At 36.6% G+C, this 16351-nt stretch overlaps 1 protein-coding gene across 1 annotated transcript in view; it reads left to right on the top strand.

The window, feature by feature from the left end:
• LOC143026997 (beta-secretase 1-like) overlaps positions 1-16351 on the top strand; it is a 54098-nt gene that overhangs the window by 10718 nt on the left and 27029 nt on the right. Inside the window, exons 2-3 of the mRNA XM_076187815.1 lie at positions 386-612; positions 6228-6368. Coding sequence (XP_076043930.1) covers positions 400-612; positions 6228-6368 — 354 coding nt within the window. The 5' untranslated portion in view covers positions 386-399. The remainder of the gene's footprint in view (positions 1-385; positions 613-6227; positions 6369-16351) is intronic.

Below are 16351 nucleotides of genomic sequence, written 5' to 3' on the forward strand. Positions count from 1 at the left end.
GTTTTGAAAATGAACAGGTAAAGGTATGATTCTCTTTGCTGCCCGTTTTGTAGGACCACCGTAAGAATAAAGGGTAGAAAAATTGATTTGGGACAGGAAGGCGTCATTAAGTCATAGGAACAAACTGAAGACTACATACATGAAAGATGCCAAGAAAGTCTTCCAAACAGATGTTTCAACTCCTGGAGCAGCTTAAAAGATGAAATAGCCTCTGCTAAAACCATAAACCTGTTTAAAGCTCAGTGTGGTAGATGGAGACAAAGAGGTGGTGCACTATAAGCATAGTTACTTTCCTGTGTACTACAGCAACAACAAAATCTCATATGTCACCGTATTGTCATGGTTGAGATCTCCAGCATTTGACAGTCTTTCTTCTCTTTTGCAGACACAAAGCAGAAGATGGAGTGGACCAAGTCAAGATATCTTTGGTTTACTCGCATCAATCTCTCCTTTGGTGCATGTGTAGTTTTGTTCTTAGTGCCTATAACCAGCACTGTATTGGGTCATCCACCCATCAAGCCTTCACCTGATCCTGGCCCTGCATGGAACCTAGGAGGCATTCTGGGACAGGGATACGATATTGATGTGGAGATTGGTACACCACCTCAAAAGGTAGAGGAACAAAAGGATGGATATATAACTAACTGTTGCAAGTAACAAAGTAATACCCATAAAGATATGGGTTATTGTAATTTTTTTTAGCAAGATGTATTAATGTCAAGCTTAGGATTATAAATTCATTGGAAGAGGAAAAAAATATGCACAGTATTACCTCACTGAGTCAATACAATTGTAGAGGAAAATGCCAAATTGTAGAATATTTTGATTTACTGGAGTATCAGAACACATCACTTGAACATAACCTCATCTACTTTTGTGTATATTGCAGAGGTCATGCATCTTTATACTGTAATGCCATATGTGTAGTGATTAAATTAGGCAACTGCATTTGATTATCAATGAATGGATGGGCAAGATGTATAGTACGCCTTCATAAAATTGTGTCCAATCCCAAGCACCACAGATGAGGATGACACTCAAATATATCCATACAATGTTGATTGGGAAATCCCTATGTTAAGTTGGATTATTTGATTAGTAATCACAAGATAGTTACTCGTATTGTGTTTTGCTGGCACCATCCCAATCACAAAGCTAAATATACATATATTAGAACACATGGTAGCTCGTGACCAACACACAGTTTTATTTCACTCACCCCCCTCAGGCCATTTTTGTATTACCCTTATATTTGTGAGATCAAGGTTAGAGGGAATCAAAGAAAATTTCAAATTTACATCAAATTGTTTTATTTATCTATGAGATGTCTAAAAAAAAGGAGGTACAGTGATGGACTGGCTGGTGAGGTTATTTAATGTTTGTTGGAGAGAGGGTAGAGTGCCTGAGGACTGGAGGAGTGCCTGTATAGTTCCACTTTACAAGGGAAAAGGGGACAAGTGTGAGTGTAGTAGTTTCAGAGGGATTAGCTTGTTAAGTGTAGTTGGGAATGCTTCTGGGAGGATCTTGATTGAGAGGATTAGGAGAGGAACAGAGGGAGTAATTGGTGAGGAACAGTGTGGATTTAGGACGGGTAGAGGTTGTGTAGATCAGATTTTTGTGGTAAGACAGATATGTGAGAAAGCTATAGGAAAGGGAAAATGTTTTTTGGGCTTTTATGGATCTGGAAAAGGCCTATGACAGGGTAGACAGGAAGGCACTGTGGGAGGTTTTGCAGATATACAGGATAGGAGGAAAGCTTCCAGGAGCTGTCAAGAGTTTTTACGAGAGTAGTAGAGCATGTGTCAGGATTAGAAATGGAGAGAGTGAATGGTTCGAGGTAAAGGTGGGACTTTGTCAGGGATGCATTATGTTGCCCTGGCTGTTCAACTTGTACATGGATGGGGTGGTGCGAGAGGTAAATGCAAGGGTAGTGGGTCAGGGATTGGAGATGGTTAAAGAAGATGGAGAAAAGTGGGAGGTGAGCCAGCTGTTGTTTGCGGATGACACTGCGCTTGTGGCAGGATCGGAGGAGGGATCGAGGAAGTTGGTAACAGAGTTTGGGAGTGTGTGTGAAAGAAGAAAGCTGAAGATAAATATGGGTAAAAGTAAGGTGATGAGATGTACAAGGGGTGAAAGTGGCAGCAGACTGGAAGTGAGCATTAAGGGAGAGCGACTGGAGGAAGTGGATAGTTTTAGATACTTGGGTGCAAATGTGGCAGGAAAAGGTGGAGTGGAGGTGGAGGTAGAATGTAGATTGAGAGAAGCAAGTAAATGCCTTGGTGGATTAAAGAGTGTAATGAGGAATAGACATTTGGGAATGGATGCTAAGAGGAGACTGTATGAAGGAGTGATTGTGCCAACAGCACTGTATGGGGCAGAAACATGGAACATAATAGAGGAAGAGAGAAGGAGTTTGAATGTGTTTGAGATGAGGTGTCTGAGAAGTATGATGGGGGTTACTAGGCTAGATAGAGTGAGAAATGAGGAGGTGAGGAGGAGAACAGGGGTGGAAAGGGAGTTGGGAGATAGGGTTGATGAAAGAGTATTAGGATGGTTTGGACACATGGAAAGAATGAGTGAAGAAAGACTAGTAAAAGAGGTATGGAAGGCAGATGCGGAGGGAGTAAACATGAGGGGGTGGATAGGATGAGATGGATGGATAGGGTGAAACGGGCTTTGGGGAAGAGGGTTGTTGAGGAAGGACGGGAGAGGACAAAAGACGGGTGAATGGAGAATGGCTGTATATGGATGATGTTGTGATGCATGAGGTGAAATGGGTGTGGGGATGGGGGGTGAGGTAGTATGTGTGAGCAAAATTTGATGCAGCCCGAAGGGATTTTCTCCCCGTCTTCTCCTTTTATGCATGGGGGGACAGAGAGGGGGGGTCGCCGATTTAATGAAGCGAACTTGCTGTGGATGCGCTGTGTCTTGCGACACTGCCTCTGATCCAGGGCAGTGGACAAGGTGCAGGGATGACCCATCATCCAGGAGGTGCTAAGATAAGAGGGAGGGTGGAGGGGAGTGGAGTGTATTTAGGGATGGAATGGGTGGGAATGAATTTATGCCTTTTTCTTTTTGGCTACCTCCCTTGTAAAGGGGAGAAAGCCTTGGTATATGTATGTATGAGACATTATTATTTTGATTCTTATCCACACTTTAACATACTGTATATTCCTTCATTAAGCTATACTCCATACAAAAGGAATATGATATGAATAATATGTAATTACACTTATAGGAATCATAGGCGTGGGGGTAGGTATATAATGTTTTCCCACTGTACAAGAATGTTTGTCCCTCTTCCTTTGAGTTTCCTATCCAATTACATACTGATTTAAACTGTTCAAATTTAATCAAAATTGTTACTCTGTATTATTATGAACAATTCACAAAATATAATGGTTGTGTAGTAGTGTAGAGGGTAATGATGTAATGCACTTGATGGCTCGAGTAGAACATGTGGGTATTACATCTATAACCCACCGACCACCTTGGAAATATCACTATACACTTAATAATCTATCCTAATCCACCTAATAATCTAACCGCATCATTTTATGATTGGGAGAGGACACTCCCCTCTTTGCTGATGATGCAAAATTGTTGAGAAAAGTGAGCACTGAAATAGACTGTGAGTCACTGAAGGAGATCTGAACAAAATTTGGGAACGGAATCAGAAGTGGGAAGTGGACTTCAACATCATGAAATATAGTATAATGGAATTTTGGAAAAAGTAAAAACAGGATATCAGGACTATAGAATTGGCGAAAAGGATGTAGAGAAAGTGGGATTTGAAAAAGACCTGGCAGTAATCATCACAAAGGACAAGTCCGTTGATACACAAATAAACAAAATTGTCAGAGAAACCTACAACTTGCTGAGGTCAGTAAAAGTGGTATTTACTTACTTGGACAATGGAATGGTGAAGAAATTGCTAGTCACACTGATAAGACCAAGACTAGAGTACACAGCAACACTATGGTCACCCAGTACCAAAAAGAATATAAGGAAAATTAAAAGAATCCAAAGAGCAACTACGAAGATGCCCCCCATACTTTCAGAACTGTCATATGAAGAGAGACTGTTGTCAAAACTAGAGTTACCGACTCTAGAACAAAGAAGAGAAAGAAGAGACTTGTTGACCATCTATAGAATCATGATACGTATGGAAGTCCTTGATAGAGAAGACTTACTAAATTGGGATACAGAAAATACAAGAGGACATGGAAAGAAACTCAAAAAGGACAGTTATAGAAGAGATCTGAAAAAGAACAACTTTCCTCACAGAGTGGTGAATATATGGAACAAACTGGAACAATTTAGATACTGCAAGATACAAAGATGGGACACCATGAGCATAGCTCCCCTTCCTGTAAGATACAACTAGGTGAAAACTAGGTAAATACATCCTCCTCTCTTCCTCTCTTATGTCTCATGTTTCTGCCCCATACAATGCTGTCATTACAATCACTCCTTCATACAATCTTCTTTTAATATTGATTCCCAAATGTCTATTTCTCATTACAATTTTGAATCCCCCAAGTCATTCACTTGCATCTCTCAATCTACAATTCACCTCCACTTCCACTCCTCCCTTTCCTGCCACATGTGACCCCAAGTATCTAAAGCAATCCACTTCCTCCAGCCTCTCTCATTTAATACTTCTTTAACTTTCTCCTCTAGCACACCTTTCCAAACTCTGTCCTGCCCCCTCTGATCCTGCCACTACTACATTGTCGTCAGCAAACAACAACTGGCTGAACTCCCACTTTTTTCCATTTTCTTTGTCTCCAATCCCAAAATAATAATATTAATAATAATAGAATTATGAAAATGAAACCACAAAAAATGCTTACTTGTAGTGTGTAGCTGAGATGAAAAGAGAATTTTTTTTTTTTCATCTGTGGATAGTCATCCAAGAAATATCTTTGAGTTTCCAGCAGCTTCACCACCTTACTGAACAATACAGCTTCCTGACGCCAATGAATCTTTTGAAAGAAGAAGCCAACTGGATCATTTTGTGGGTGATATTGGCAAAACAGTATCTGACTGAAAAAAAAGCTGAAGCATTTTCCTTTTGCTGTTGGAATAGAAAAATCAGTGAGTTGTGGAAACAAGGGGCATCTCAATTTTTATTATTAATTCAAAAGTTCAAGCCAGAGAGTTCAGTCCCCAGTATTGTCATACTCAGGATTTTTTTGACTGTTGTTGTGCTTGTTGCTACACAGAAAGAAGTCTTTCAAAGTTGAAACTCACAAAAAAAAAACTACTTGAAATCTACAATGCATCCTTTATATAAGAAATTTGATCATTTTATCCATTGAGCACCAGCTGACAGAAGAATTGGACTATGATGAAATGTTTGAAGAATTGGCAAAGGAAAAAGTAAAAATTATAATTGTTGTCATTTGATGAGACTGTCATGACAGCTATTTATTTTATTTTGTTATTTATTTTTCAATGAAAACTTGAATTGTCAGTTTTGTTGGTTTATTATTTCTCTTTTTTCTAATATTTAATTTTTTAGACTTTTATTCTCAATAAAACAATTGAAAATGAATGTAGATGTTTTACTCAAAGATCAAGAGATTGGCTAGTGTCAGTGGTTGGGTTGGGGTGGGATAGTGTGGAAATTAAAGTCGAAAATCTACTCTGGACAGCAAATTCCCTACCTAGCCCACTTGCCATACCCAGACACCACAATATTTCTTCTTCCCTGATTGACTTGTGAGACAGTCTGGTGGCTGTTACCGGTTACTTAGGAGCTGCGGACCTTCTGCAAGAGAGATATAGAGTGATTGGTTAATTATACCTTATAAGGTAGTGACTGTGTTTTGCAGTTAATCTTCAGGGACCTGTGACATCCCTATGGACCAAATCATTCAGCATTCTTATGTGACTGGAAACTAATCTCTACTCAAAAAAGAATGGGGAACACTTCTAACTTGTGACATCTGTTTTATGCTGTCCTTAAATATCTTTTTTACCACCTCCATGACTAGCTTTTTGGTGGAATATTGTCTGAAAGGATAGAAATGCTAGTTATTGCTGACAAAATACTATTACTGTGAGTCTTTTATTACGAGTTTCTTATGTATCCATATTGTTTTTATAGGAAATAAAAGAGAATTGGTGTGCTTTATGCAAATTTGATTCTCAGTTAAAGATACTAGATGTGGGAAGGGATAAAGTACTCTGTTCTTATTAATATTTATTTCTTTTTCTAGTTCAAGGTGCTAGTGGATACAGGCAGCAGTAATTTGGCTATTGCAGCTGCTGCCCATGATTATATTGAATCATTCTTCATTGTTGACAACTCTACCACCTTTGTCAATAGAAAGAAGAAGGTCAAAGTTATTTATGCACAGGTAAGAGTCTCTCTCCCTCTCTCCCCTTCTCTCTCCTTCTCTCTTCCTCTCCCTCTCTCCTCTCCCTCTCTCCTCTCCCTCTCTCCCCCTCTCTCCTCTCTCTCCCTCTTCCTCTCTCTCTTCCTCTCCCTCACTTTCTCTTCCTCTCCCTCTCTCTCTTCCTCTCCCTCACTTTCTCTTGCTCTCCCTCTCTCTCTTTCCCTCTCCCTTTTTCCCCTTTCTCTATCTCTCTCTTCTTCCCTCCCTATTTCTCTCTTTTTCTCTCTCCCACCCCCATGCACACACACACACACACGTCGGTCGAGGTGACAGTGAAGTTCGGACTCCGGAGTTATCCAAGAATTTTGAGGATCACAACGACAAGTACCTTTGTTGTATTTATAGGGAAGGGGAAAGCTCGTGGTGTAGTGGGAAGGTGATGAAAAAGGAGAAGGGAAGAGATTACTGAGGGAAATGGAAGGAAATGAGGAGGGGGAGGACTTGGTCCAGGCAGGCAAACGCCATGTAAACAACAAAAAAGGTCCAGATAATTTCAGTGACAAAGAAGGGATTAGCAAAAATGTAAAGATTATGAATATAGATAAGAGCAGCACAATGGAAAGTGTAGATAATAATTTCCAAGGATTTAATGAGGGGGGGGGAAGCCAACCCTGTATTGGGGTGGCTAATGAGTGCACAAAAAATTAAAAGTGGGTGACCAGCCTGAGGGGCATCATGAGCAAGGGACAAAACAATGGGAACTAAAGACTCAGGGATCACTAGCTGTGCCACATCCTGCTCAAACACTTCCACATTATGAATGAGAACCTCGTCCTGCAGGGAAAATTGGTACAGAGGTACTGGTAAAGCTGGTAAGGTGGAATCATCACCAGACTCCAAAGCATAAATGACAGCAGACCAAACAGGGTCTTCACGCTGAGCTTTGGCCAGATCCTGCAGGGAAAAGTTATGAATCACGGTAACAGCAGCAACAGGGATATTCCGTGAAAGTGCATCAGCAACATGGTTCGCACACCCGGGGATATGCTTTAGGGTTGGATTGAATTCCTTGATCGTGAGGAACCATCTGGCTAGGCGGCCTGACAGATTCTTTCCCTTAAAAAGCTGAGTGACAGCAGTGTGGTCCGTGTAGACTGTAATAGGATATCCAAAAATGATATCACGGAAGTGCTTTATAGCCCACACCACTGCCAGTCTCTTCAGAGGCATGGGTTCGAATCCCACCGCTGCCACCATTTAATGTATTGGGGTGGCTAATGAGTGTGCAAAAAATTAAAAGTGGAATATTATATTTAGATACACACAAACTTATACAATCACAATTGCGTGCGCCTGCTTACAAGGCTGCTTAGATACTGACGCCACGCACTCCAATTTGCGCAAAAAAAAAAGGCGCACATCGCATCTGCGGTATCTTACATAAACAAAACACATTGTATTACATAATATAAATACATAATAGCATAATATAGATAATACAATAAATAAAACAACAAAATACAATTCTCCTCCACACCAACACATCCCTCCAAGATTAGCAAGCCTAGAAGAAAAACTTGAGAAAATTGTCAAACATTGGGAGGATAGGTTCGGTGAACTCACGAAGATCATGCAGAGAGTTGAAAAATTGGAAGAATTAGAGAAGGTAAACCAAAAACTAATTAAAGAAATAGAAGTATTAAAAAGACAGTTAAAAGAAGTAAAACATGAGAATGAGGAATTAAAGAAGAATAACAAAGAGAATAAAGAGTCCATAGCAAATGAAGCACAGGGTTGGAAAAAAATCCAAGAGAACAGCAAAATTGCATTTAATGACATAGTAAAACAACTGATGAAAGAGCAAACTGAAGACACAGTCATTAAAGTGATGAGACAGAAGGAGAATATAGTAAGAGACTTAGCAGATAAAAAGAAATGTATAATTATATTAGGAATGGAAGAGAAGTATAATCTAAATAGAACCACAAGAATCAAAGAGGAAAAAGAAAAAGTAAGCAGTTTACTAGAATTAGTTCAGGAAGATGAACCTGAAATCGTGAAACAAATTGAAGAAATGTATAGGCTTGGCAAATATAGTACAGATAAGACCAGACCAATTAAGATTAAATTCAGGTCACAAATGACAGAGAATATCTTAGCAAAAACAGGGAAACTAGCAAACAGTGAACAGTATAAAAAAGTATTTATAAAAAGAGAAATTAATAAAGAGGAAAGAGAGGAGGAAAAAATGAAAAGACAAGAAGCTAAGAAAAAAACGAGAACAGAACAGAGTCAGAAAAAGAGAAATTCTATTGGAGAGTAGTGAATATGAAAGTGAGGAAATGGGCCATACCAGAGAAAAACAAAAGGGAAACAGAAAATACAATGGAAGTAGCAGAAAATTAAGAGTGTCTTACACAAATATAGATGGATTAATAACAGGATTGAATGAACTGAATGATTATCTGAAGGAAAAAGAACTGGACATAATGGGAATTGTAGAGACAAAATTAAAAGGTCCACTACCACCCAACAGTGTAGGACATGATGCATATGATTAATGGATTAGAAACAGAGAGACAAAACAAGGGGGTGGAGTTATGTTCCTGACTAAGAAGGATATAAACGTGAGGAGTGTCACATATGGAAAGAATACAGTAGAGATGATTATGATCGAAGTAGAAGACAGAGATAAGAAGAGCAGAAAGTTTGTACTAAATTATGTGCCTCCAAAAACAGCCTCGTGGGAAGAGAGTGAAAATAAAAGTATGTTAGAAGACACAGGGATAACATTAAATAAGATAATGGAAGATGGAGGAAGAATAGTTATGATGGGCGACTTTAATTGCAAAGAAGTGTGCTGGGAAGAGATGACCGTAAAGGGTGGAGACGACTCATGGGGAAATGTTCTACTCGACATGATTATTGACCATACAATGTCACAATGGATTCAAGAGAACACTAGGTATAGAAATGAAGAAGAACCATTGAGGCTAGACCTAATAATCACATCAGAACCTGAAATAGTAGAAAAGATTGAATATAAGACACCAATAAGTAAAAGTGACCACATATTGATTGAACTGGAACTAAATGAGGAAAAATTCATGAAAAATGAACAATATAGAAAAGGAAGAATGATGTATGAAAAAACAAATTTTGATAAGATAAGAGAATTCTTTCAAAAAGAAAACTGGGAAAGAAAATACAAAGAGGAAACAACAGTGGAAGAGAAATGGAATATTTTGACAAAAATTTATAAAAAAAAAAAAAAAAAAAAAAAAAGAGTGGAAAAGTATGTCCCAAGACAAAAGCAAGAAAAAGAATATGTAAAGTGCTGGTACAACAAAAGTTGTAGGGAGTTAAAAGACAAAAGAGATAAAGCTTGGACCAAATAGAAGAAAGACAAAAGACCTGAAAATGGAAAATATATACTTGTTATAGAAATGAATATGTACAAGTGTGCAGAGAGGAAAAGAGAAAATATGAAAAAGATGTCATAGAAAAATGTAAAGATCAACCAAAACTATTCTACAGATTTGTAAACAACAAACTGAAAAACAAACAAGAATTAGAGAAATTAAGACAAGGAAGAGTTGAATACACAGAGGAAATAGAAATGACAGAAATTATAAACAAGCATTTTAAATCAGTGTTTACAAGGGAGAATATACAACCTGGAGAGATCGAATGGGAAGAGAAAGTACCTCCTATGAAAGAAATAGAAGTAACAAAGAATGAAATAATGAAACACTTGGGTAATCTTGATGTCAGAAAATCGCATGGACCAGATGAAATAGCAAACTGGATTTTGAAAGAATGCAAGAATGAACTGGCAGACAAAATACATAGCATAATAAACAGTTCCTTGAAAGAAGGAAAAGTTCCAAAAGATTGGAAAAAAGCAAATATAGTACCTATATATGAAGGGGGAAATAAAGAAGACCCCACCAACTATAGACCAGTCTCTCTAACAAGTACAATAGCAAAAATTTGTGAAAGAATTATCAAAAGTAGATGGGTGAAGTATTTGGAAAAAAACAATGTGCTAAATCCAAGGCAATTTGGATTCAGACAAGGATGATCATGTGTCACCAATTTAATATATTTCTATTCGAGGCTAATAGATATAATACAAGAAAGAGATAGATGGGCTGATTGTGCATTTCTAGACCTAAAAAAAGCTTTTGACAAAGTACCACATAAGAAGTTGCTTAAGAAATTAGAAACTGAAGGAGGAATACAGGGCAAACTGCTTAAATGGATGGAAGACTTTTTGCAAGAAAGAAAAATGAGAGGAGTGATAAGAGACAAACACTCAAATTGGGATGAAGTAATAAGTGGTGTTCCACAAGGAACAGTTCTGGCCCCAATAATGTTTGCTATATATATTAATGATATGGATGATGAAATTGAAAGTTATATGAGCTTCTTTGCAGATGATGCAAAACTGTTAAAAAAGTGAACACTGAAGAAGATTGTGAATCACTACAGAGTGATCTCAATAAAGTATGGGAATGGAGTAGGAAGTGGGAGATGGAGTTCAATACTAAGAAGTGTAGTATAATGGAATTTGGAAAAAGCAAATAAAGAATAATAGGATCATATAAACTGGGAGAAGAAGGAATAAAAAAAGTAGAAAATGAGAAGGACCTGGGAGTCATTATTATGAATAATATGTCACTTGAGAAACATATAAACAAGATTTTTGGAGAAACGTATAATTTAATAAGAACAAAGTAGAATTTACATATCTGGATGAAGAAATGGTGAAGAAAATACTTATCACTTTGATAAGACCAAGATTGGAATATGCAGCAACGATGTGGTCAAGTACAAAAAAATGTACTGTATAACAAAATTTGAATACAAAGAGCAATTACAAAATTGGCACCAACTCTCTCAAAACTATCATATGAAGAGAGACTAGCAAAACTTGAGCTACAGACATTAGAGCAAAGAAGAGAGAAAGGATATTTGATAACTATTTACAGAATCATGAAAGGCATAGAAACTATTGATAGAGAGGATCTGATAAAATAGAATGATAGAAATACAAGAGGACACGGAAAGAAAATCAAGAAAGACAGGTATAGAAGAGATCTGAAAAAGAACAGGTTTCCTCACAGAGTAATACATATTTGGAACAAGTTAGATGAGAAAGTGGTGTGTGCAAAAACAATACATGAATTTAAAAACCGTTTAGATAAAATGAGATATGAAGATGGGACACCACGAGGATAGCTCCCCTTCCTGTAAAATACAACTAGGTAAATACACATTCATCGAATTGACGGCGAAGATTAGAGCTCCAAAGAAAAAGTGAAATTTTCGAGGATCTCAATGTGAAGGAAGTACCTTATTGTATTTACAGGGAAGGGGAAAGCTAGTGGTGTAGTGGGAAGGTGATGAAAAAGGAGAAGGGGAGGGATTACTGAGGGAAATGGAAGGAAATGAGGAAGGAGAGGACTTGGTCCAGGCAGGCAGATGCCATATAAACAAACGCAGGCCAGATCAATTTAGTGACGATGAAGGGACTAACAATAATGTAAAATTAGAAATATAGATAAGAGCAGCGCAATGGAAAGTGAAGATAACAATTTCCAAGGATTTAATTTGGGGGGGGGGGATGCCAACCCTCCCCAATTAGTAAGCCTAGAAGAAAAACTTGAGAAAATTGTCAAACATTGGGAGGATAGGTTCGGTGAACTCACGAAGATCACGCAGAGAGTTGAAAAACTGGAAGAATTAGAGAAGGTGAACCAAAAACTAACTAAAGAAATAGAAGTATTAAAAAAACAGTTAAAAGAAGTAAAAGATGAGAATGAGGAATTAAAGAATAATAATAAAGAGAATAAAGAGTCCATAGCAAAAAAACCACAGGATTGGAAAAAATCCAAGAGAGGAGCAAAATTGCATTTAATGATATAGTAAAACAACAGATTAAAGAACAAATTGAAGACACAGTTATTAAAGTGATGAGACAGAAGGAGAATATAGTAAGAGACTTAGCAGATAAAAAGAAATGTATAATTATATTAGGAATGGAAGAGAAGTATAATCTAAATAGAACCACAAGAATCAAAGAGGAAAAAGAAAAAGTAAGCAGTTTACTAGAATTAGTTCAGGCAGATAAACCTGAAATTGTGAAACAAATTGAAGAAATGTATAGGCTTGACAAATATAGTACAGATAAGTCCAGACCAATTAAGGTTAAATTCAGGTCACAAACGACAACAGAGAATATCTTAGCAAAAACAGGGAAACTAGCAAACAGTGAACAGTATAAAAAGGTATTTATAAAAAGAGAAATGAATAAAGAGGAAAGAGAGGAGGAAAAAATGAAAAGACAAGAAGCTAAGAAAAAAAACGAGAACAGAACAGAGTCAGAAAAAGAGGAATTCTATTGGAGAGTAGTGAATATAAAAGTGAGGAAATGGGCCATACCAGAGAAAAACAAAAGGGAAACAGAAAATACAATGGAAATAACAGAAAATTAAGAGTGTCTTACACAAATATATATGGATTAATAACAGGATTGAATGAACTGAATGATTATCTGAAGGAAAAAGAACTGGACATAATGGGAATTGTAGAGACAAAATTAAAAGGTCCACTACCACCCAACAGTGTAGGACATGATGCATATAATTATTGGATTAGAAACAGAGAGACAAAACAAGGGGGTGGAGTTATGTTCCTGACTAAGAAGGATATAAATGTGAGGAGTGTCACATATGGAAAGAATACAGTAGAGATGATTATGATCGAAGTAGAAGACAGAGATAAGAAGAGCAGAAAGTTTGTACTAAATTATGTGCCTCCAAAAACAGCCTCGTGGGAAGAGAGTGAAAATAAAAGTATGTTAGAAGACACAGGGATAACATTAAATAAGATAATGGAAGATGGAGGAAGAATAGTTATGATGGGCGACTTTAATTGCAAAGAAGTGTGCTGGGAAGAGATGACAGTAAAGGGTGGAGACGACTCATGGGGAAATGTTCTACTTGAGATGATTATTGACCATACAATGACACAATGGATTCAAGAGAACACTAGGTATAGAAATGAAGAAGAACCATTGAGGCTAGACCTAATAATCACATCAGAACCTGAAATAGTAGAAAAGATTGAATATAAGACACCAATAAGTAAAAGTGACCACATATTGATTGAACTGGAACTAAATGAGGAAAAATTCATGAAAAGAAATGAACAATATAGAAAAGGAAGAATGATGTATGAAAAAACAAATTTTGATAAAATAAGAGAATTCTTTCAAAAAGAAAACTGGGAAAGAATATACAAAGAGGAAACAACAGTGGAAGAGAAGAGGAATAATTTGACAAAAATTTATAAAAAAAAAAAAAAAAAGGAGTGGAAAAGTATGTCCCAAGACAAAAGCAAGAAAAAGAATATGTAAAGTGCTGGTACAACAAAAGTTGTAGGAAGTTAAAAGACAAAAGAGATAAAGCTTGGACCAAATAGAAGAAAGACAAAAGACCTGAAAAATGGAAAATATATACTTGTTATAGAAATGAATATGTACAAGTGTGCAGAGAGGAAAAGAGAAAATATGAAAAAGATGTTATAGGAAAAATGTAAAGATCAACCAAAACTGTTCTACAGATTTGTAAACAAACTGAAAAACAAACAAGAATTAGAGAAATTAAGACAAGGAAGAGTTGAATACACAGAGGAAATAGAAATGACAGAAATTATAAACAAGCATTTTAAATCAGTGTTTACAAGGGAGAATATACAACCTGGAGAGATCGAATGGGAAGAGAAAGTATCTCCTATGAAAGAAATAGAAGTAACAAAGAATGAAATAATGAAACACTTGGGTAATCTTGATGTCAGAAAATCGCATGGACCAGATGAAATAGCAAACTGGATTTTGAAAGAATGCAAGAATGAACTGGCAGACAAAATACATAGCATAATAAACAGTTCCTTGAAAGAAGGAAAAGTTCCAAAAGATTGGAAAAAAGCAAATATAGTTCCTCTATATAAAGGGGGAAATAAAGAAGACCCCACCAACTATAGACCAGTCTCTCTAACAAGTACAATAGCAAAAATTTGTGAAAGAATTATCAAAAGTAGATGGGTAAAGTATTTGGAAAAAACAATGTGCTAAATCCAAGGCAATTTGGATTCAGACAAGGACAATCATGCGTCTCCAATTTAACATATCGCTTATTTGCGAAAACGTCATCATAACTCAAAATATCGAATTTTTCAGGAGAGGCATTTTAAAGTTTCAAAACGCTCTCAATATTATAAAAAGCCCTCAAACACCATAGGTGGAACATTTTTTGGAGCATCAAATATGCCTCTAAAGTTTATAGAAGTTGAAACAATCATAATCTTTACTAAGTCTAAAATATTTGTTGGAACAAGTTGGAACATGTAAGGTTATGTCGTTGGGACATTTAGCACTCCCTAGCGGTCAATTTTTGAGCTACAGATATGACACTGTTACCAAAAAAAATCCGTGTTTGAAGATGAATATGTCTGTATAGATAACTCAAAAATTTAGTTTTTTGAGTTATGATGACGTTTTCGCAAACAAGCGATATTTCTATTCAAGGCTAATAGATGTAATACAAGAAAGAGATGGATGGGCTGATTGTGCATTTCTAGACCTAAAAAAAGCTTTTGACAAAGTACCACATAAGAAGTTGCTTAAGAAATTAGAAACTGAAGGAGGAATACAGGGCAAACTGCTTAAATGGATGGAAGACTTTTTGCAAGAAAGAAAAATGAGAGTAGTGATAAGAGATAAACACTCAAATTGGGATGAAGTAATAAGTGGTGTTCCACAAGGAACAGTTCTGGCCCCAATAATGTTTGCTATATATATATTAATGATATGGATGATGAAATTGAAAGTTATATGAGCTTCTTTGCAGATGATGTAAAACTGTTAAAAAAAAAGTGAACACTGAAGAAGATTGTGAATCACTACAGAGTGATCTCAATAAAGTATGGGAATGGAGTAGGAAGTGGGAGATGGAGTTCAATACTAAGAAGTGTAGTATAATGGAATTTGGAAAAAGCAAAAAAAGGATAATAGGATCATATAAATTGGGAGAAGGAATAAAAAAAGTAGAAAATGAGAAGGACCTGGGAGTCATTATTATGAATAATATGTCACCTGAGAAACATATGAACAAGATTTTTGGAGAAACTTATAATTTAATAAGAACAATCAAAGTGGCATTTACATACCTGGTTGAAGAAATGGTGAAGAAAATACTAATCACTTTGATAAGACCAAGATTGGAATATGCAGCAACGATGTGGTCACCAAGTACAAAAAAAGTATAACAAAAGTTGAAAGAATACAAAGAGCAATTACAAAATTGGCACTAACACTCTTAAAACATATGAAGAGAGACTAGCAAAACTTGAGCTACAGACATTAGAGCAAAGAAGAGAGAAAGGATATTTGATAACTATTTATAGAATCATGAAAGGCATAGAAACTATTGATAGAGAAGATCTAATAAAATGGGATGATAGAAATACAAGAGGACACGGAAAGAAAATCAAGAAAGACAGGTATAGAAGAGATCTGAAAAAGAACAGGTTTCCTCACAGAGTAATAGACATTTGGAACAAGTTAGATGAGAAAGTGGTGTGTGCAAAAACAATACATGAATTTAAAAACCGTTTAGATAAAATGAGATATGAAGACGGGACACCACGAGCTTAGCTCCCCTTCCCATAAACTACAACTAGGTAAATACACCATGAGCATAACTCCCCTTCCCATAAGATACAACTAGGTAAACACACGCACCCACACACCAAAACTGGAATATTTAGCAACACTATAGACACCCAGTACTAAAAAGAATATGAAGAAATTCGAAAGAATACAGAGAGCAATGATAAAGTTGGCACCAACTCTTTATAAATTAACATAAGAACAAAGATTATCCAAATTGGAATTACCAACACTGGAGCAGAGAAGAGAAAGAGGAGATCTAAAGACT

This window comes from Oratosquilla oratoria, chromosome 7 (assembly GCF_046742065.1).
Source record: "Oratosquilla oratoria isolate Oo_2021 chromosome 7, ASM4674206v1, whole genome shotgun sequence".
Lineage (NCBI taxonomy): Eukaryota > Metazoa > Arthropoda > Malacostraca > Stomatopoda > Squillidae > Oratosquilla > Oratosquilla oratoria.